The sequence below is a fragment of the Benincasa hispida genome, chromosome 11 (assembly GCF_009727055.1).
Source record: "Benincasa hispida cultivar B227 chromosome 11, ASM972705v1, whole genome shotgun sequence".
Lineage (NCBI taxonomy): Eukaryota > Viridiplantae > Streptophyta > Magnoliopsida > Cucurbitales > Cucurbitaceae > Benincasa > Benincasa hispida.
In genome coordinates this window covers 4,186,177-4,207,358 of record NC_052359.1, presented here as the reverse complement: position 1 = coordinate 4,207,358, position 21,182 = coordinate 4,186,177, and the positions used below count along the sequence as shown (strand labels likewise).

Genomic DNA, 21,182 nt, shown 5'->3' with positions numbered 1-21,182 from the left:
TGCCTACTTGTTCTCTTTCTGTTCTTGTCACTGACTCTGCTATATATTAGTGGCATCTTCGTCTGGGTCATGCTTCTTCTGACAAACTTTGATTTCTATTAAAAACTTGAATAATATTCCCAAGTTTATTCCATTTGATTGTGTGTACTGCAAACTTGCTAAACAGCCTGCCTTATCATTTTCCCAGCCCAGGTCTATATGTGATCAGTGTTTGAATATAAAGAACACATGCACAGTAGAAGCAAGAATCAATAATATTCTATTTACATAAAAACAAGAATAAGCATGCATAAGGATTAGAAATTACAACATTTGTAGAATCCACCGCAATATTCTTCTCTCGAGCTCGATCGACACCACCAACGACAAATCCTCACTATTCTCTGGTTACAGAACACGGTGCTAGGATTGTTTGTTAGTGAAGACAAGGGAAAATCACTTTAGTAGAAGGAAAGTAAAGAGATTTAGGTGGAAAAGTTTTGGTCAAAAATCAAAGAAGCATTAGATTTTACAAAATTTAAAAACCAAACTATTTATAGAAAAAAATACATGCAAAATCCCATCTTGCATGTCTTCCACCACAAACTCCACTAGCATGTAAATTTTAGGTGTCAAGCTTGGGAAGTGTCACTTCAAAGTCCACTTAGTTTGTGGGAATATCCAACAATTTGATTTTTTTCATTAACTAAATTTTTATTAAAAAAAATGAAATACAATTTTCAACGTTTAGAAATTATTTAATTAAAACCATTTCAAGTAAATAAAATAAATAAATTTAATATCACATATAAATTGTCTTTGACACCTAGGTTTGATTAATCACAATAATCAAGTTTAAAAAACACTTTCATGCTAATGATCAAGTATACTCTAAAAAATAATCAATCAACTAATTAATTATTTAATTATAAATTATATCTCATATAAAATACAATTTTTTTTAAAACCCGAATTTGAACATTTCAAATTCTTACTTCACCTAGTTCTTCAATTTTGTCCGTAGTGAGCTAGCAAGGAGACCCGATGGACCCACAGATCATGGGCTCCAACGATCCGAGACTAACACGTCAAACTCTTTAACCTAGTTAATCAGCATTCGTTAACTAACAGGACTGTCCACTATAGCCTGTAGTAACTCCCCTTACTCTGTCTCTTATACACATCTAGATGTGTATAAGAGACAGTAACAGGACTGTCCACTATAGCCTGTAGTAACTCCCCTTACTGTAGATATATTATATGTCCATTTGATATAACCGTCATCAATAAATTGATCCTTCACAGATTGTTCGTAACCTCAGCTAGGTCAAATATGGAAATACCCTGAGTTATATATTTTCTCCTTAAGTACCATTGTCCCTTTAATGAACCATTGATTTAGGATCATAATCACTAAATCCATTCCCTCTCAGGCCAAAGAGAGGATGGGGCCCCTTGTTCAAGACCCGGATCAATCCTTAAGTTAACAACCTTTCTACTATCCCTAAAATGGGTAGAAGTGAATTCTATCTTACAAATTCTATATCCCCAACCATCTACTCAGTCTTATCCCTGAAATAGGAGGCATATTGAGCAGTGATGTTGAGATTACCTTTACCTATGAAAATCAAAGGACAATCGCGAATAAACAGAAGTTCATAGATAGCTCAGAACTCAGATCAAGTTATCTAGGTCATGAATAAGTGAAATTAATTAATGTTAACAGTAAGCAGTGTTAATATGTAATAGTGATTATTTCGTGGTTTGTCTTACACAATCTCATCATGTAGAACACCCCGCTCACATGTCTTTACACACAAATTGATCACATCATGTATGACACTACAATATTTGTACCAATCATAAAGCGGGTCGTATTCAATAGTATCCCCAGAAATAGGTATTCAACCTAATCCAAGTAATATAGACGGTTAAGACTATTTTACTCGAACTTGATCAAGTTTATGTCTCCACATAAAGTTCAAGTATTCATGACAATAGCCAAGGGTTCGTAGTTTATTGGATTTAGAGTTATCAAACAATTGACAACACATGTCTGAATAAACTTCATATATGTTTATTGTTTACATAACTACGAGTTTTAGGACATACAACCCAACAATTAACCTTTTAATTTAATTCACTCCGACATTTGGGGCCCTGCTCCTGCCCCTACTGTCACTGGATATCGTTACTTTGTTCTGTTTATTGATTATTACTCTCAATTTACCTGGATATATTTTCTTAAACATCATTCTGCCTTGTCTCAAATATATATTGATTTTGCTAATATGGTTCATACTCGGTTCTCTCGTACAATCGAAACGCTTCGTATAGATAACGCCTTGGAATATAAGGACTCTAGTCTTCTTTCTTTTCTCACTCAGTAAGACACTCTTGTTCAACGCTCTTGTCCTCATACCTCTCAATAGAATGGGCGAGCGAAACGTAAGCATCACCATATTCTAGATTCTGTCTGGGCTCATCTCTTGTTTGCCTCTTGTCCTACAAAATTTTGGAGAGAGGCTACTCTTACCTCCATCTACCCAATCAATTGTCTTCCTTCATCTATCCATCACAATATGTCTCCGTTTGAACGATTATATGGTACTCCTCTTGCTTATTCTAATCTCAAAGTCTTTGGTTGTGCATGTTTTGATCTCCTCCATCCACATGAACATACAAAATTAGAACCGCGAGCGCGCCTCTATTGCTTCCTTAGCTATGGAACTGAGCATGAAGAGTTTCGTTGTTGGGATCCTCTCTCTAACAGATTGTGTATTTCTCACCATGTTACTTTCTAGGAGCATACAACGTTTTCTAGTCTCTCAGCCTTTCATACTTCTCTTTCAAGTCCTTCTCTCTTTCCTCTTGATAGCCCCGTTGATCCCTTTCGTTCGTGTGTCTCTTCTTATGATACTAAGCTTGAACAATCTACATTCATCTATGTTGATCCTGAGCCGGTACCTATCGCAACTATGGAATCTGAACCTTCTCTTGACCCTGCTCTTTTTGTTCGACACTCCACTCGAGTAAGGGCACCTCCTACTCATCTTCGTGATTTTCACTATTTTTCCACTATTAGTTCCCTGGTTGAACCTACCTCATATGCTTGAGCTTGACAAATGGAGAACTCAAGCATATGAGAATGCCAAAATCTACAAGGAGCGCACAAAACGTTGGCATGACAAACAACTATGCGAGAAGAATCTCCAAGTCGGACAAAAGGTCTTGTTGTACAATTCTCGGCTACGACTTTTTCCCAGTAAGTTAAAATCACGATGATTTGGTCCTTTTGATAATCAAAAAGGTATTCTCGCATGGAGCGGTTGAGTTATCCAATGAGGACGAGACCAACGCATTCAAAGCCAATGGGCAAAGAGTCAAAATATATCACGGAGAAGACTTGCATCGCGAAAAAACCTCCGTGGACCTGAGGAATTCCGACTAAAGAAGAAGTGGACAGTCCATGCGCAATCATACGATTCAAACTCATCAAGGACGCAATCTTTTTGAAGTATCCTTTGAAATTTTTAGTTCATAAACTCAATCTACCTTTTTATATCCTTTATCATTTTTATATCCTTTTTACTTCACTTTCTCTAAAAAAAAAGAAAAATTACTCAGTCCTTTATATTTTTTACCCTCTCGATATTTTTTGCAACAATCGTGGTGCACGATTGCAGTGGAGCTACACAGTAATTGAAAAACGCAACTAGCTTGTTCCGCCACCACAATCGAAGAAATTGGCTCACCGCAAAGACGAATATGATCACAAATGATGCGGGCAACAGAGCAAATTTGGGGGTTGTATCTTTCTTTGACTTTGTTTATTCCAAATTTTGCACTTACGCCTCTCATTCTTAACTTTGATAATTTTATCATCGCATCCTCTTTAGTTGACACAATCATTAAATATTGATTACTTTAGTTAGTCACCGCATTATTTTTCTATGCCAATTATGATTTCAATGATGAAACGCATGCCTCTACTTTTCATCGCATATACTAGAATCAACTTAATTTTAGAACTGTCAATTCATGAAATATTTCTAGAAGTTAGTGGTCCACTAGCTTTCTTTCAAACTGACTTTTACGAAACTTCCTAGGAGCATCACATGAATTCTTTCAGTCTATCAGCAATGAGGACATTGCTGCGTTTAAATTTGGGGGTGCTGGTATTTATTTTCAACCTTGCTACTTTTAGACATTGCAAAAAAAAAATCATTAACGTTGAGATCGAATCCTACTCGTAGTTGGATGTCTGCATGACACCCGTGGGGCAAGCCAAAACAAAGGTAGGAATCGTGATCAACGCATAAATAAAGTGATCGCAACTCCACTACCATATGGGTATGAGTATAGACTGAGAAAAAGCACCTTGCTCGTAGTTGGATGCTCGCATGACACCCGTGGGAGAAAGCCAAAACGAAGATTAAGCACTTGGATCAGTGCAGGGTCATAGAAAGAATATCTAAACTACGCAAGGATAAAAATCATTTGGAAACACCTCAGTTGAAAAAGTTTTTTGAAATAAATCATGCGATGTCCTGGAAACGAGTAAAGTCTTTTTAAAGGTTAAAACTGCGGTCCCTAAGTCTTAGAAATATTTTAAGAAGAGACCTGGATAGAAATTAAGAAGATTTTGGTTCATAAGATTTGAATAAGACACCTCGAGAAATCTAGGTAAGGAAAAGGTAGCTGACTCTATGAGGAAAATCTTTAGTTTATGCTTGAGGACAAGCATTGTTTTAAATTTGGAGGTGTGAACGGGCAGAAATGCACGATATTACAACGCAAAAATATAAAACAATGTGGGAATGCGACGGTAAAATTATGCAAAATCGTGTCCAAAAGCATTAAGTTGAGAATATTACGATCGCATGCGCCCATCGCATTACAACAGCTAATTTTCTTATTTTGTGCAGGAAAATGCATTGGCGCAAAACAGAAATGCGATCCAAGGAATTCAGCGCCCAAGCGCATTAGAAGATTGCGACTGCAAAGCTATGTGATCGTATGCATTCGCGAAGATCTGCTCAAAAAGGTGATCACATAAAGACAGTGCATCAAGGTGAAAGCTTAATAAATCATGATGGGACAGAAAACTGATGATGGTCGAATCCGAATTTACTTGACAAGCCGTTAACGACACACTATAGCAAGTACACTCAACTTTTCATTGTCCATTAATCGACACATCAGACAGAGATTTAATGACATCTCACCAGTGCAATCATTTGAGAGAAAAGCTTTTCACCCTGAAGCTTTATAAATACCGAAGGCCACCTTCGTTAAAGGAGTTCATAATTTTTGGAGTTCCCATTCGCCATATACATAGAAGATAGATCATAGATAGCCATAATCTGTAATTCATAACTCAAAAGGCGGAGGCGAGCGAAGAGAGAAGACGCCGAGAGAGCATTCCAGATTAGCTCGAGAGACTGTCGGGAACCATTGAGAACGGAGAGAGGGTCAACTCTTGCGAAAGCAAGAACATTCTTTTGGGCAGAGTAGAGAAAAATACAGTGTAAAAGCCTCGGGAAGCAAGACATTACTACTGGGCTCTCTATCCCTACTTTCCATTGTCATTCTGTATTCTGATTTTAATTATAAAATGGAATTTTCACCTCTACATCTATTCAATCTCTTCACCATGCGCATGAGTAACTAAACTTTCGAATGGGTTGAGAAGCACTTAGCTAGCATGACCTAAGATCTTCATTTTATGCGATCATCTTGTCTTATGTATACGTTCATCACCCTTTAGAGATACTTGAGAGAGTAGTCTAAAGAAAGAACCTAGACTTGAGAGAGTCAGATTAGAATCCAGGCTTGAGAAAGTCAGATTAGAACCGCATAAGCACAAGATAGAAACTTAGAGATAAGTTCTGTTTGTTATCATGCATCACATGCACCCTAGAAATAGGATATGATAGTATGCGGTCGCCTTGTGTATGTGTGTGTCATTCATCATCACATAGACAAGAATAGAGGTTTAGACATAAGTCCTATAGACATTATCGTATACATCGCATGCATCCTAAAATTAGGAACTATGGCATTTGCATTAGGAGATGACATGTTGTTATGTGTGTGTAGCATGGTTGCATAACTTGAACGCAATCTTAGGAAATGTTAGCTAAATCCCTTCTCAACCCGTTCCCCGCATACTCATTGTAACTTCGCTGTCATTAACTCTTTACTTAACTCCGCCGCATAGGATTTATACTTTACACAACATACCAACCAACTTATTATTTTTGTCACCGCAAAGGAATCGAAATTTACAGTCGCATAGTCTCAGTAGTCCTTGTGTTCGACCCTGGACTTACCAGGAAACCTAGTAAGATTTATACTTGAATTTTACTAGGAAAACTTGCATGTGCAACGCATACACCCCCACGACAATATACATCATTATTTCATCATATTCACAACGCATCAGATGCCTATTCCGCTGGACGATAGGTGGCGGGTTAGCAAGTGCCTTCCCTTTTCCCTTCCACCTTTCTTCTTCTTCCACTTTCCAGTGTTAGAAGTAGAAGGTGCAGATTTCTTTTCCTAAAGTCGAACATCGATGGAACGTCTTAGAAGACGAGGAAACATTTGCCTCAGCTCCCCTCTTCTCCTTACTTTTCAGTAAAACCTGATAAGTCAGCAACTCGTTGAGAAGAGTTGTAAGGGTATATTTCACTTTGTTAAGAATCGTATTGCTAACGAAGGAAGCTTTCCAGTAATAAATGCAGGATTATGCTAACCTGACTGCCCTTATCGATGCTAGACCCATTCGTCTCCGCCACATTGAAATGGACATCATGTTAAGCACGTATTCACGAACAGAGGTGTCTTCCTCTATTTTGAGTTGAAGATGTATTTAAAAGTCTCATGCTTGAGCTGTCAGACAGTTGTCCGAACATCCCCGTAGGGACTCCATGATCTCACGTGCTGAGAACTAGCTCATGCTTCTCAGCCAACATGTCACTAAGACTGGCCAAGATATAGGCTCGGGCCTTCTCGTTCACCCATGTCCAACGCTCATACGTCTCCCAACCATTTCGAACGGCGTTTGAAGCTGGAATAGGAGGACAATCCTCCGTAAGGGCGAATATAATATCCTCGATGATGAGTATTGTCGTGATCATATGTTTTTAACTAGCGTAATTGTGTCAGTTAATTTTTTGGCGCTTAGCAAACAATAGTGATTGTAGCCATTTTAAAACTGTTGCTGAAAAACAAACAAACATGTATAAGTCTTTGCTTACACCATATTTTAGCACTAATTAGTTTTAGCAAAACAGTTTCCAGTACCCTAAGTGATAAGACTTCTAGTTTACAATGATGCCCCAGCAAGGTAGGACAACGTCACCGTGGGGTGATTAGATGCCCCTTCACTAGGATGAGACATTCTCAACCATTAGGCAGAACCAACTCTTGGAAGTGAATCTAACAGCCACCATTTGTTCGGTCCAGAACTATTAACCCTTAACAATTTTGCATAAGTGTAACCCTTCGTTTTCGATCCCAGAATCCCGCCCTAATGCGTCCACCATAGGGAAAAAGCATATTAGGACAAGAGACTAAGTAACTTTATCCTATACAGGAGATCAAATAAAGAAACGCGCAAAACCCTCGTTCATCTACCAAAATGCCTCTCAACTGTAACTTCCAATTTCTATCAATAAGGTGTGCAATAAGAATCATATAATTAATATTTTGAATCGAAATCCAAGTATTAGCCGAAAGTGAGAGTGCATATCCTTCATCTACCAAAATGCCTCTCAACTATTCTTTCAAGTTAATATATATTCCTAGAATATCCCTAACAATTGTAGTTCGAAAAGGAGTAACAGATTTTGATCCTACCAATTTAAATCTCTTCCATAGACCTCCTAAATTCTTTGTTCTCCCATAAACCTCCTAAACCCTCGTTCTCCACAAATTTAAATAACAACTCATCAAACATTCTGAATAGTAAACATCTTCTAATTCACTGTTGTTGTACTAATATTACCACCTCATCACCCTCTTTATTCTTAAATACCAACTTAGTCTAAATTGTATTTAACCTACTATTTTTCATCAAGTAAGAATTTCTTCAATAATAGTATTCAAGATAATGTCTTCATATTTAAATTTCTATTACTTGTCCTATGACATACATAGGTTATATCGCAATAATTATATTTAACACATAGATCATTATCACTATATTTAAAGCATTTAATAAAGTAATCTCATACCATGAACGTATTGTCCGTCTTTTTTCGAACTTGCGGATGCAGCGTCGGTGAAAGTATCTCAACATCATCACTTTCATACAGACTAAGATGGTTGTTATTCTAGGTATTAGTATTACTTTTACTATTTGTCAACATCAAGTTACCTAAAACAGTATACACAACTAAATAAAGTCATGAAACTTCAAAGACCAATTATTATAGTTCTGATAAAAATCAAAGGTGCCAGACGGTAATGGATAGATTGAGAATCGAGTGAGAGAACTGATGAACAACAACGAATGAGGCGGTTAAACCCACTGGAATGTCGACCGTCGAAAGAGACATATAATTGACAAAAGGAGATTGAGAGAGACACATAGAAAGACCGTTTTACTCAAGGAAACGAGAGTGAGGTGAGAGAAAGGCCGATCGGAGACGGTGGAGCCTCTATGTCCCAAACGAGCAACAAGAGGAAAGCTAAAAAGGAGAATTGAAAAAGAGAAGACAAAGTGGAGGATGACGACGATAACTTCTTAGCCCTAAAATTAATAAATTAATAAATGAGAAATTATATATGTAAATAGAAACTAAGTAATTCATTACGATTTTACCTTCGATTTCAAGGTAAATTTTATTTTAGCAAATTGGGTAAAGTTGGTGGAATTATAAGAAGGGCCCATGTATATAATTTCTCGATTTTCCTTTTTAAAAAAACAGAAAAACGTAGAGTCAACACAGTACCAATCTTTTTGGAAAAAGTTAGTCACAAACGAATATATGACAACCTTTTTCTGGTATATAGAGTGACTAAATTAAAAAGAAATTAGCATGTAAAAAAAATATAATTGATTCAAAGCTCCAATTATTTATCTCGTAACACCCGCCAAACTCCATATTTTCATCACAGTAAAGGATGAATTTTCTTAAACAAAACGGTCGGAAAATATATATATTTGAACTGAGACCATATAGGGCAACCTCTTCCACAAATTTAGTATTGTGCATTTCTACGTGCTTCTTGTATAATTAGAAATTTCTCAGTTGTTCATTCAATCATATCTGTTAAAATGATTTAAATCTATAAACTGACAAGTCCTTTTTTGTGTTCATAGTTATGCGAGCACCTCTACCATAGATGTATTGTACGATTTTTTTCTCTAATAAGATCTAATCATCAGCTAATACATCACATTATGAGTGAACCACTAGAAGTAATAGCGGAACTCCTTAAGTTTCTCATCACAAAATACTTTCTCAAACCTCCAACCAACTTCCATGAAATTATCAAAACAGCTTTGAAATTCCTTACACATCTAATTCAACTTATCAAGAACCAGAAACGCTAGAAGCCAAAGCAGAACAATCACATCCATGAAAGTAAGCAAAGAGAAAGAAGAAGGCTCTACATTCTAAAAGTGTAAGAATAAGAACAAAGGGAAAGCTATTCACCATTTTTCAGATTTGAGAGACCCAACTACTCAACAGTAACATGCCTCACATCCTTCCTTTCTTCTTCCTTCACCTTTGGCACAGCCACTTTCAGAACTCCATTTTTCATCTCTGCTTTGATCGAATTCAGTTCGTACAGATTTGCAGGCAAATCAAGTCGGCTCGAGAATCGTCTACGATCCTCCTCGTCTTCGGATTCTTTCCCTGCCTCGCCTTTGATGATCAGTGTGTTCTGCTCCACACTCACCTTCACATCATCTTTGCTCAGTCCAGGCATGTCCATTCGTAGGTACAGACCATTTTCATCCTCCCTCACGTCCCAGCCCCTCCTTGATCCTGCTCCTACTCCTCGTGAAGCTGCCAGAAATGGATCCTCCATGAATTGATCCATCAGATTCAGCACCTGACTTAGGCTCCTAGTCGGAGAAAACGGATCGAACACATCTGTAAATCAACAACCAATGAGCGTTTAGAACAACAAACAACAAGCAGGATTTCTCCCTAGACCGCAACGATTTAGCCACTACATGGCAATTAGTCAATCAGCAGAGGGGATCAGAGCAAGGATTCACCGTGAAAGAGAGAATGAGACTTAGAATGCGAAGAAGGACCTACAATAAACAAATGAGCTAGGTTCCTCACTAAAATGATTCATATAGCACAGCTTTCAAACCCGTGGTTCCGACTTTGATAAATAAACAAGATCCTCACAAAGGGCACAACGAAATACCATATGAATTTATGCCAGAGATTCGTAAAGTAGAATGATCAGAGCCAACAACAAGTGAGCGAAATTTTTCGCTAATCTACAACCAATTATACAGAGCAACCAGAAAAGGGTCGATTAACAAGCAACAAAAAGGTTATATCATCGAGACATTCCTCAAGAACTCACGATATAATTTAGCCATATGCTTTCGAAACATTCAAACATTCAATCGCGTCCGAGGATTCACACAATCATTTCCACAAATCAAAACGAAATCACTAACGAAAGCCTAGATGGAAACACCAGAACAACTCAGACACATAACAATCAATGAAGAAACCACAAGATCAAAACTCAAGCACGGAGGAAGATAACAACTACCTGCGAAACCAGGGAAGCGATCACGAGAACGAGAGAGAGAGCGGTCGGAGCGGCGGTCCACATCAACGGAGCAGTCGTCGTCAGCGTAGTTGGTCATATGAGCATTGGTGTTGAATGAACGACCGAGAGAGGAGGGGAGAACAGAGGCGGAGCGAACAGGATTGAAAAGCTTAGCGGCGGAGGAAGCGGCAAGCCTTCGAAGAGCTATGGAAGAAGCCATTGATTGAGATTTTCGGAAAGCTTGAAGAAGAAGTTCAGTGAGCCTGAGAGCGATTTGAATTGGGGTTGAAGAGAGAGAAGGCTGGGGTTTTATAGAAGAAGAGAAGCGTGGGGAAGGGGAGAGAAGGTTCTAGTAATGATCGTTCTTGACTTGCGACGAGGCTTCTAGAATGTTGCCGCTCATTTTCGTGACACTTTTTTTTTTTTTTTTTGGTTCTGGAAATAAAACACAATAATTATCTAAAAGAAACGAATTAAAAAGAGAAATCCCCAATTCAAAAACCTTGTCGTCGTTGATGCTAATTCACCAACGAGATGGGAAGGATGGACGTACGGAGGGTAAATTTATAGTGAGAAGGGCTTGAAATGTTAAATGACCTCTTTTTTTAAAAAAAAAATATCAAATGACTTTTTATTGACGTTATCGTTAAACCAGATTATGAAATTGTCCTTTTTTTTTTGTCTTCCATATTAAAATTTCTTTCTTCAAACATAACGATATTCTTGTATTGTCAAAAAATCGTCCATTTACTGCCAACATTCGAAGCTCTTGGTTAGGTGAATTTTTCCTTTGTCGTGCATGTTGTGTCTGTTTAGGTTTTGGGTTAGAATCAACCGACCATTTCTGTGGGTTTTGAGGTTTAGTAATCAGTTGCATCTATTTGTTTTTTGGATTCCAATATGACGTCATTGAGGACGAAGACGAACTATAGTTAGAGCCAAATATGGTGAGGGATATTGAGGGACATGGTTCAATTAAGGTATAGTTTATTTAATAAATCATTTAATATATAAAAATATATGATAACTACCTTATCATATAATATACACATTAAATTAGATGTTTTATCAAATATAACATATAACCTATAGTTTATATATTATATCGTATAAAATATAATCTATAGTTTTTATTCTCTCACTAATGATATTTATATAAACCTCATTTGTATAAATATAATTATATGAATCCAATTCATATAATTAATATTTGAATCATATTCAAATATTTATTTCCTCTCAAATAAATTTTATATTATGATGTATCAAATACATTATAGTAATTATATCATATATAATTAGAATTAATTATATCATATATAATTAGAATTAATTATATCACATATAATTAACTAATTTTTCAATTAATTTGAACAATTAGGGGTTTTTGTAGGTTAGGTTGGGTTGGGTTAAAAGACTTTTTGGACCCAACTCAATTGTTCAGATTCTTAATTTCTTCAACCCAAATAACCCTTCTTAAAAGATAAACCCAACCATAAAACATTTGGATTGGGTTGGTTTGGGTTGATCGGGTTATTTTTGTTCTAAAAGAAAGTAAGTTGTTAATATATAAAAATTTGATTTAATTATTTTCATATATTGAATTAAGATTAACAACTCAATTTCAATTTATATAATGAATATTTTCTTTCCAAAGTGCTAAAAAACTATTTTTAGGAGTTGTTGGAAAATAAATTATCCAAAAAAGATGATAAAACTTAAATAGATATATGTATATATGATTGTATCATAAGTAAAAATATACATTGTAAAGTTAATAATGAGTTCGGGTTGGTTCGGGTCATTTTAGGTGAACCCATGAACCAACCAAACTCACAAAAATTTCATTTATTTGAACTCAACCCAACCCAAATGAGTTGATAACTCAATCCAACCCAAATGAGTTGATAACCCAACCCAAACCGCATGGATTGGGTTGGGTTGATTGGTTTTTTCGGGTCATCGGATTTTTTGAACACCCCTATGAACAATTCAAATTAATTCAACAAGTGATTCTCATTAATTCTCGTTGAGCTACCGAGGGGACCTCATGGACCTGTAGCTTGAAGCTCCAATGGTACATGAATAATTACTTAAATTCTTTAATAAAATTATTCACTATCCGTTAACTGACGGACACTCTACTAAAGACTGTCAACTACACTCCTCGTACTACAAATATATTTCTGTGTCCATGGGATAAAACTAGTCAACAGTACGATAACCCTACATCTATCTCCTTAAGTACCACAGATCCCTCTAATGAACAATAAATCATAGTTCAACTATGATTAAAATCCTCTTGGGCCAGAAGATGGTGTGCACCACGTTGTTCAAGCCCCGGAATTAGTCCTTAAGAGAGCAACTTATTTACTTACCCCGACATTGGGGAAGAAGTGAATTCCTTCTTGTTTAGCTGTGTTTCCAACTCCCCAATCAGACGAATCCCCAAAATGGTTGGCTTGTTGAGTCGACGATCTGGTCACTCTCAACCATACAAATCAAGGGACCACCTTCATAGACAGGAGTTCACAACCCACTCAGGATTCAGGTCATGTTACCTATGGTCATTCTAGTAAAATGTAAGTTTGTATTATGAAAAATGTTATATAATGAGACTAAACATTTCCTGGTCCGATCTTATACAAACTCCTTTGTATAGAATATCCTCGCTCATATGTCTCCACATGAATTATCAGGATCAGATCATTTGTAGCACTTTACGACAATTGTAACATCTACAAAGCTGGTCATACTCGTAATGTCACCAGGATGAGGTATCCAGCCTTATTCATCTATTACAGACCATTTAGGTTATCACTTAAACATGATCCACTCGTATGTCTCTACATATATGTTTATGCTACAAGATAACCTTGGATCTTAGTTTATTGGTTTATGGTTAATGCAACTCAAAATGAAATAAATATCACATATTTCATTGCATAAATAAAATATTTGTACATAACAATTACAAACTATAGGACCTTACGAGATTTAGAGCATCAATCTCAACACTCACAAGAACTTGTAACGAAGTACTTTGGTAATCTATTGACTTTGTGCTCATTCCACATCAATTTACTAAAAGAAGAATACAAGAAATTGGAGTTCGAAAACGATGATGATCCTATTAAGATCACTTTACTATACAAAGGTTAAACCACTGGGTTGCAGTTAAGAACATCCTCAAGTATCTTAGGAGAATGAAGGACTACAAGCTGGTGTATAGAGATAATGATTTTATCCTTATAGGATACACTGACTCTAATTTCCAAACTAACAAGGATTCTAGAAAATCCACGTCAGGATCAGTGTTTACCCTAACTAGGGAGCTGTAGTATGGCGTAGTATTAAAAAATGATGTATTACAGATTTTACTATGGAGGTTGAATATGTAGTTGGTTGTGAAGTAGAAAAGGAAGCAGTGTGGCTTAGGAAAGTCCTAAGCGATGTGGAAGTGGTCCCAAATATGGACTTGCCCATCACCTTATACTGTGACAACAGTGGGCAGTAGCTAACTCTAAAGAACTTCACAATCACAAACAAGGAAAGCATATTGAGAGGAATTATCACCTGATACAGGAGATTGTGGAACGAGGAGATGTGATCGTCACAAAGATTGCCTCGAAGCAAACATTGCTAATCCATTTATGAAAACTCTCTCGGCTAAAGTGTTCGAGGGTCATCTAGAGAATCTAGGTCCATGAGACATGTACATTGTATAATTTAGGACAAATGGAAGATCTGTAATAGGTATATGAATGCCCTAGTTTATTGTATTTATTTACCATATTCCCACTGTTTTGGATTCTGATATTATGTACAACTCACTGACTAGAGTTTTAGTTTTAGTTCAAGTGGAAGTTTGCTGAAATTTTATGCCCTAAAGCTTGTAGATAGTAAATATTATCAATTGACCGTCATCAATAAAGAGTTATCAATGTTAATTCAACAAATGTTATTGATTGTGTTGTATTCTATTTTGTTTTAATAACCTTAAATCCAATAAACTAATATCCAAGGCTGCCTTATAAGTCTTGAACTATATGTGGAGACATATAGGGATCAATGCTCAAGAAACAACCTAAAGGGTCTATAGTATAGGGATAAGACCGGATACCTTATCTTGGTGACACTATGGATACTTTATCCTGGTGATACTATGGATACGACTCACTTTATATTTAATACAAACACAATGATCCAACGTGTTCATGTATGTAGCACGTGAGTGGGGGTATCCTATGCAATGAGTTTGCATAAGACCAGACCAGAGTGATTCCTATCACTTTAGTTGACCAAGAGTTCAAGTCATGGAGTCTCTTCTTTTCAAAGTGATTCCTATCGAGCCATTGTGAAAAGGTAGGCCAAGCATATTGGACGGTATTGGTATTAACCAATTTACCTTGAGAGTCTTAAACTCACATTGACATATTCGATCAAGGAAGGATGTACAATCGTCAATTATTATTTGTTTATCTTTTATTCATGAGATCTCCTCAACTGATATCAACACCACATCATAATTGATTAGTAATTTCAAATGACGATTTTTAATTGGGATTTTCATACTCTAATCTAAATCGGTTTCTTTCTTCATGAATGCAATTATTTAGATAAAGTTTTTATCGATCCAAGTCTCACTCTCTAAACTGATATTTTGGATCTAGAACAAGAAAAAAAAAATTGTTACAGAATTTTGGGTAAGCTCAAAAGCGATTTAGAGTTTGGTTAATCTTCAATTGTAGTGTATTTATTTTTAAGTTTAGTGTATTTGTTGGATGTAATTTGGAGACTAATTATGGTATATTTGTAGGTCGGGTAAATATCTCATCAAAAGTATAGCCAAAAACTTTCAAAAGACCTTTTATGACTACAAAACCCTCAAATTTTGTATAGCTAATCTTTTTCCTTTGGACTTTTTTTTTTATCATACATCTTTATTTTAAATCAACAAATCTATTGTTATTTTTTTTTTCAAATATCAAAACTAAACCAATTTTTTCAATATAATCTTATTTATTTGTTTTGATTTTTCCTAATATTTATTCAGCTTATTTTATGTTTTTGCATTTTGATTTTTTAATTAGTTTGAAAAATTTATACAATCAAATATCAGATTTTTTAATTAGTTTGAAAAATTTAGAGCGAATAGTGAAAACAAACCAATCATATTTAAAGTAATAGTGAAAACAGACCAATCATATTTACGACAATACCATTGTTAGGAGTTGAGGTCGACGATGAAAGTTGTATTGGAGGAGTTAAGATAGGATAAGATGGAACTGGAGTGATCACTAACACCTTCGCAATAAATAAAGTCAGTGGAGAAGGAGCCGAAATCGAAGTTGATGGTAAAGTATTGGTTAAAGGAGAAGAAGCCAAGTCCGACAAAGCAAGGGATGAAGATAGATTCAAGTTGGAGATATTGTCATTGTTGATGGAAGAACCAATTTCGGAGAGAAAAATAATGACAACTTAATTGAGAAAGAAGTCGATGGAGTATTTAGAGCATGGCTAACCAACAATGTAATTACGAATATTTATTACAATCTCAGTAATTTAGACTTTTATGAATTCGTTTATCTTTTATTTTTAATACATTTTGTCATCTTCACAAATGAAACGTTTAAAATCTGTCATTCTTTTTGTTGATTCTTTTTTTTCAAGTGAAAATGGAAAATGGCCTAAAATCACCCAGCCTCCCAAAAAAAAAATAAAAAAAGATCGAGAACATTGAATTTCTTAGTTGGTAATTATTTTTAGTATAAGAACTTGGTGACTGGAATTTTCTTTCTAACTTCTGATAAAAAAATATATGATTCAACCCACTGAGTTGAAGTCACAAATTTTGACAATAAAATTTTGAAGAAAATCGATACATCAGAAATCATTTATTAGGTAATAATTTGTTAATTCTTAGTCGCACAGCTCCAAACATAAGTGGTATTGCATCGAACAGTATAGCCAAATTGTGTGTTATCTCTTAATATTCAATATTGACATTGTAGCTCACTCCGTGAAGGAAGAGCAAACTTCTTCTCTTCTTTTGAATTTTTTATTACTTTTGCTGTGATATTTCAATTAATTTGTTGTTTGTCTCCTAAAAAACCTGTCTTCAGTCTTCAAATTATTAATAAATCTTAAAAATCAATTTATTTACTTCTTGTATTAGTATCCGCGTGACAAATTATGAATAGCAAATGAATATTCATCAATTCAACTGCTCATATTAGTGTGAATGAAGCACGTAAAATAATAACACAACTCCTCAAAGTTATCACAAAATGCTTTCTCAAACCTCCAAACCAAGTTCCATGAAATTATCAAAACAGCTTATTCGACATGTCACTAGAAGCCAAAGCCTCCGAACAAACACCTCCATGAAAGTAAGCAAAGCTTCATAGCTAAACGTCGAGAAGACTGATTGGTTCAAGATACACCAAAACAAGTGAGCGAAATTTTTCAATAATCGACAATCAATCGCAAAAATCATGCCGAGACTCGTCAGATAGAATAATCAGGACAGGATCGTCACGAACAAGCAATCAAGATTTAGCTCAAAGGTGATATCATCGCGACATTCCTCAACAAATAACGATATAATATAGCAAAATGTTTCAGTTCCACCAGATCCACAAACTATTTCCATAAATCAAAACGAAATTACTCAAACAAACAACAAATTACTCGCGAAGACCTAATTGAAAACTCCAGAACAATTCAGAAACGTCACAATCAATGAATAAACCAAGAAGTCCAAAACTCAAACACGGACGAAGAAAACAACTACCGGCAAAACCAGGGAAGCGACCACGAGAACGAGAGAGCGGTCGGCGCGGCGATCCACATCGACAGAGCGGTCGTCATCCGCGTAGTTGGTCATCTGAGCATTGGTGTTGAATGAACGACCGACAGCGGTGGGGAGAGCAAAGGCGGAGCGAACAGGATTGAAAAGCTTACCGGCGGAGGAAGCGCCAAGCCTTCGGAGAGCAATCCAACACACCATGAGAAATGTCCAATTTTACCATGGAACAGATCCCATGATCTCGTCCCGATCAGAGGGATTCTCCGATTAGATGGGAATGGAGGGAGTGAGGAAAAAATTTTCCATTTCTCACGGTTACGTTTATCCGATTAGCTTTTAAATATTTATTTAGTATTCTTATATAATTTTATGTTATTATTATTATTATTTTATAAATAATATATTTAAATTTTAAATTTGATTATCTATGGAAAAAGATGATGAACATGTTTAAATTGTATATTTAAATTTAGATTATATATCTGAATAATTTTATTTATATTTATTTCTTTCTATTAAAAACTTAATTAACTTTTTGAGGCCTGGAGTATAAATTCAAATTGTCATATAAAACTAATCATAATAAACAATTTAGTAATAAAATTTATTATTTAATTAAAATTTATTCACTTAATAAATTAATTGACATTTAAAAATATATATATATATCCCGTGGGGAACTCGATCCCCTCAGATTTTCCACGAGAATTCCCATCCCAATCCCTATAGAGAATTTTACGGGAATGAAATGGGGAGTGGGGAGTGGGGAGCAGGAATGGAGAATGACCTCTCTGACCCCACTCCGTTCCGTGAACATCTCTAGACACCATTCATGTGGATTTTTGAAAAGCTTGGAATTCAACGAGCTAAAAGAGCGTTTCACTGTTTGGAAGAACTGGGGTTCAAGAAAGAGAAGTTGGGGTTTTATAGAAGAAGAAGAAGTGTCCGAAGGGGAAAGAAGGTTCTAGTAATGCACGTTTTCTTCCAATGCATTGGCGGGGTTTCTAGAATGTTGCCCTGGATAATTCATTCTTTTCCTATTTTTTATTTTCTAATTTTCTTAAATTACAAATTGATATTAAGGTTTAAAATATTGATGTCAATGAAAATGTTGGGATATTAATTTTAGGATTATCTTTATTATGGTAAAGATGAGCCAGTTTAATTGCAAATATAGCAAAATGTTACTGATGATAAACACTGATTTTCTTATCATTAATAGATATTGACATTTTACTATATTTGAAAAAAAATTTAACAGTTTTATCACATCAATTATCCTTAATTTATAGAATTTTCGATGAAATATCAATAAAGTATTTATGTCGACTAAAATTTCTTAAAAAGTTGTAAAAATAAAAAAGTTCAAACAAAATGTTAAAATGAATAAATAAGCTTTTTTAAACACATGAATGTTTATTGTTTATATTATATTTATATTAGTGATATTTTGTTACTATTTTTTAATGTGTTCATGATTTTTTTACAAAATAATGGAAATGTCTATCCATCCTTTATATCGATAACGAACTCATTAATGCGAAAAAAGTCAATGGAATCTTAATATCGCGTTGATATCTAGGGGTGGAAGAAAAAATCAAAAAAATGAAAGAACCTAACCTAACCAAATCAAACCAATCGAGTAGTTTGGTTCAATTTTTAACATAGTCATTATAAGAAATAATTGATTAAATAGCTAACAAAAGAAGCTACAAAAGACTTTTCATGGTCTTTTTCGAAAGTCCTTACAGCTCATGTTATTAAAAGTCGGGGACTTTTTATAGCCTTTTTGTAAAGTTTTAATAGATGCTATAATAGAGTATGGAAATATAGCATGTATATATGGCTATGAAAACATTAAGCATTAATCATTAAAGCTATTTTTAACATATAATAGCTTGCTCTCAATGTTATCTTTATTATATAATAGCTTTTTCTTAATGCTTTATTTGACATGTGATAACCTTTTTTTAAGGCTATTATATCATATATATATATATATATATATATATAGTTTTAATCTTATGTTATAACAAACAACATTGAAATTATGTTCATTTATATTACAAACACTTGTTTTAAGTTGAATAGACATATGAGATAATTCACAATGTATGCATTAAATACAATGACTTCCTTTCATTATTGAAATTTAGTAATCTATTTACATTAGAAACTAAAAAAAAAAAAAATCCAATAATACAAAAAATACAGCAAATGTAATTTTCAACCATACAATGTTCACAAAATACAAAATTCATCAAGTTTTGAGGATTATAGCATCATGGAATTGAACTTCCATCTTTGATCTTCATCTACCTACATAAACCTTTAATTAATATAACAAACATTTTAGCTATTCTCAATGTAACAAACATATATAAGCATTGGTCAGGAAAGATAAATTGACATTAAATTTCATAGATCATTGAACTAATAAATGCCACTAATTAGGCAATAATAATACAAGCAATGGTCCTAAACTCTAAACATATGAAAATAGTAGTAAAATAGAAACAAAGGCACAATGAATAAATATGTTAAAAATAAATTCGTAATAATATATTAAATATGGAGATGTTTTACATTTGTTGTCAATCTTGTGATGACTTCCTTTCTCACACCATCATCCATTGGAATATTGGACCAAGTTTAAGAGTAGGAAATCACGAGAACCATTACCAACAAATTCTGGACTTTTACACCAAAAAAGGGTATTGAAAATGGATGGATAAATCAAGAACACTCTAGTGGATCTTTCTTTTCCATTGAAAATCCTAGAATTCGTCTCATCCTAAAATCTTCCAAAAAAAATTGTTTTGTTAATGTTGTCCCATAAGAGCCCGTTGCCTTAAAAAATTATGATTTGAAAATTAGCAAAGGAAGGAAGAGTATAATTACTAAGCATAGGTTGAACGCATAGGCATGATTGATGCACATTTTAAAATAGATGGTCTACTAAGAAATTTTTCAAATCCACACGTTAATTGACATTCATATAAAGTTCTAAAATATATATAAACATACAACTTCTCACAGCTTTTATTACAAAGAAGTCTAGAAATATTTATTACTTTCAACAAACTAAACAACAAAAAATTGATCAATTCAACACCACAACAACTCACTAAAGATGCAACCAAATTCCCACATATTTGGGTAATAATATCAACCAAAGATAATATATTAAGGCCAATCAACTACAGTAAAAAAACATGTCCTAAGTGACTAACTACAACACCTTCTTACACAAATTTAAATCAAAATCAGAAATGTGAAATTTAAGAACTTACACAAACTTGTCTTAAATAAATATAAACTCCTTTAATTAATAAGTCAAAAGAAAATCACGTACCTCACTTTTTCAAAATTAAGAATCTTTTGTATACCACCATCTTGATCTATAAAAAATTACTCAATTGAAGGGAGAAAAAAGAAAAGAATGTTAAAATCAAGAATCTAAATTCCACAATACAAGATAACAAAGTAATCAATAATAGTTTTTTTTTTTTTTTTTTTTTAATAAACGAACCTATTAAAATGAAAGAGGTAAAGAAACACACAATAGCATCAAGTGGAGGAGCATCGAGTGGGTTTTGTTTGGTGGCAGATCTTGGCGAGCATCGAGTTC

At 34.6% G+C, this 21,182-nt stretch overlaps 1 protein-coding gene across 2 annotated transcripts; it reads right to left on the bottom strand.

The window, feature by feature from the left end:
• Positions 1–9,349: 9,349 nt before the first annotated feature.
• Positions 9,350–11,033, bottom strand: LOC120089894 (small heat shock protein, chloroplastic-like). 2 transcript variants are annotated; one of them, XM_039047326.1, is made up of 2 exons: positions 10,738–11,033; positions 9,350–10,094 (listed from the first exon to the last, which is right to left on the bottom strand). In XM_039047326.1, the coding sequence occupies exons 1-2, from the start codon at positions 10,958–10,960 to the stop codon at positions 9,676–9,678; spliced, it is 642 nt and encodes a 213-aa protein (XP_038903254.1). In that variant the 5' UTR covers positions 10,961–11,033; the 3' UTR covers positions 9,350–9,675. The 2 variants fall into 2 exon arrangements, with proteins under 2 accessions (XP_038903254.1, XP_038903255.1); XM_039047327.1 differs by having other exon boundaries at positions 10,741–11,033.
• Between the last annotated feature and the right edge of the window lie 10,149 nt (positions 11,034–21,182).

Bases quoted from the DNA above. Each gene is read 5' to 3' on its own strand.
- LOC120089894 (XM_039047326.1), bottom strand. From the start codon at position 10,960: ATGGCTTCTTCCATAGCTCTTCGAAGGCTTGCCGCTTCCTCCGCCGCT. The intron at 10,095-10,737 runs GTTGTTATCTTC...GTTGATTTACAG, and splicing joins CTTCCCTGGTTTCGCAGGTA to ATGTGTTCGATCCGTTTTCT.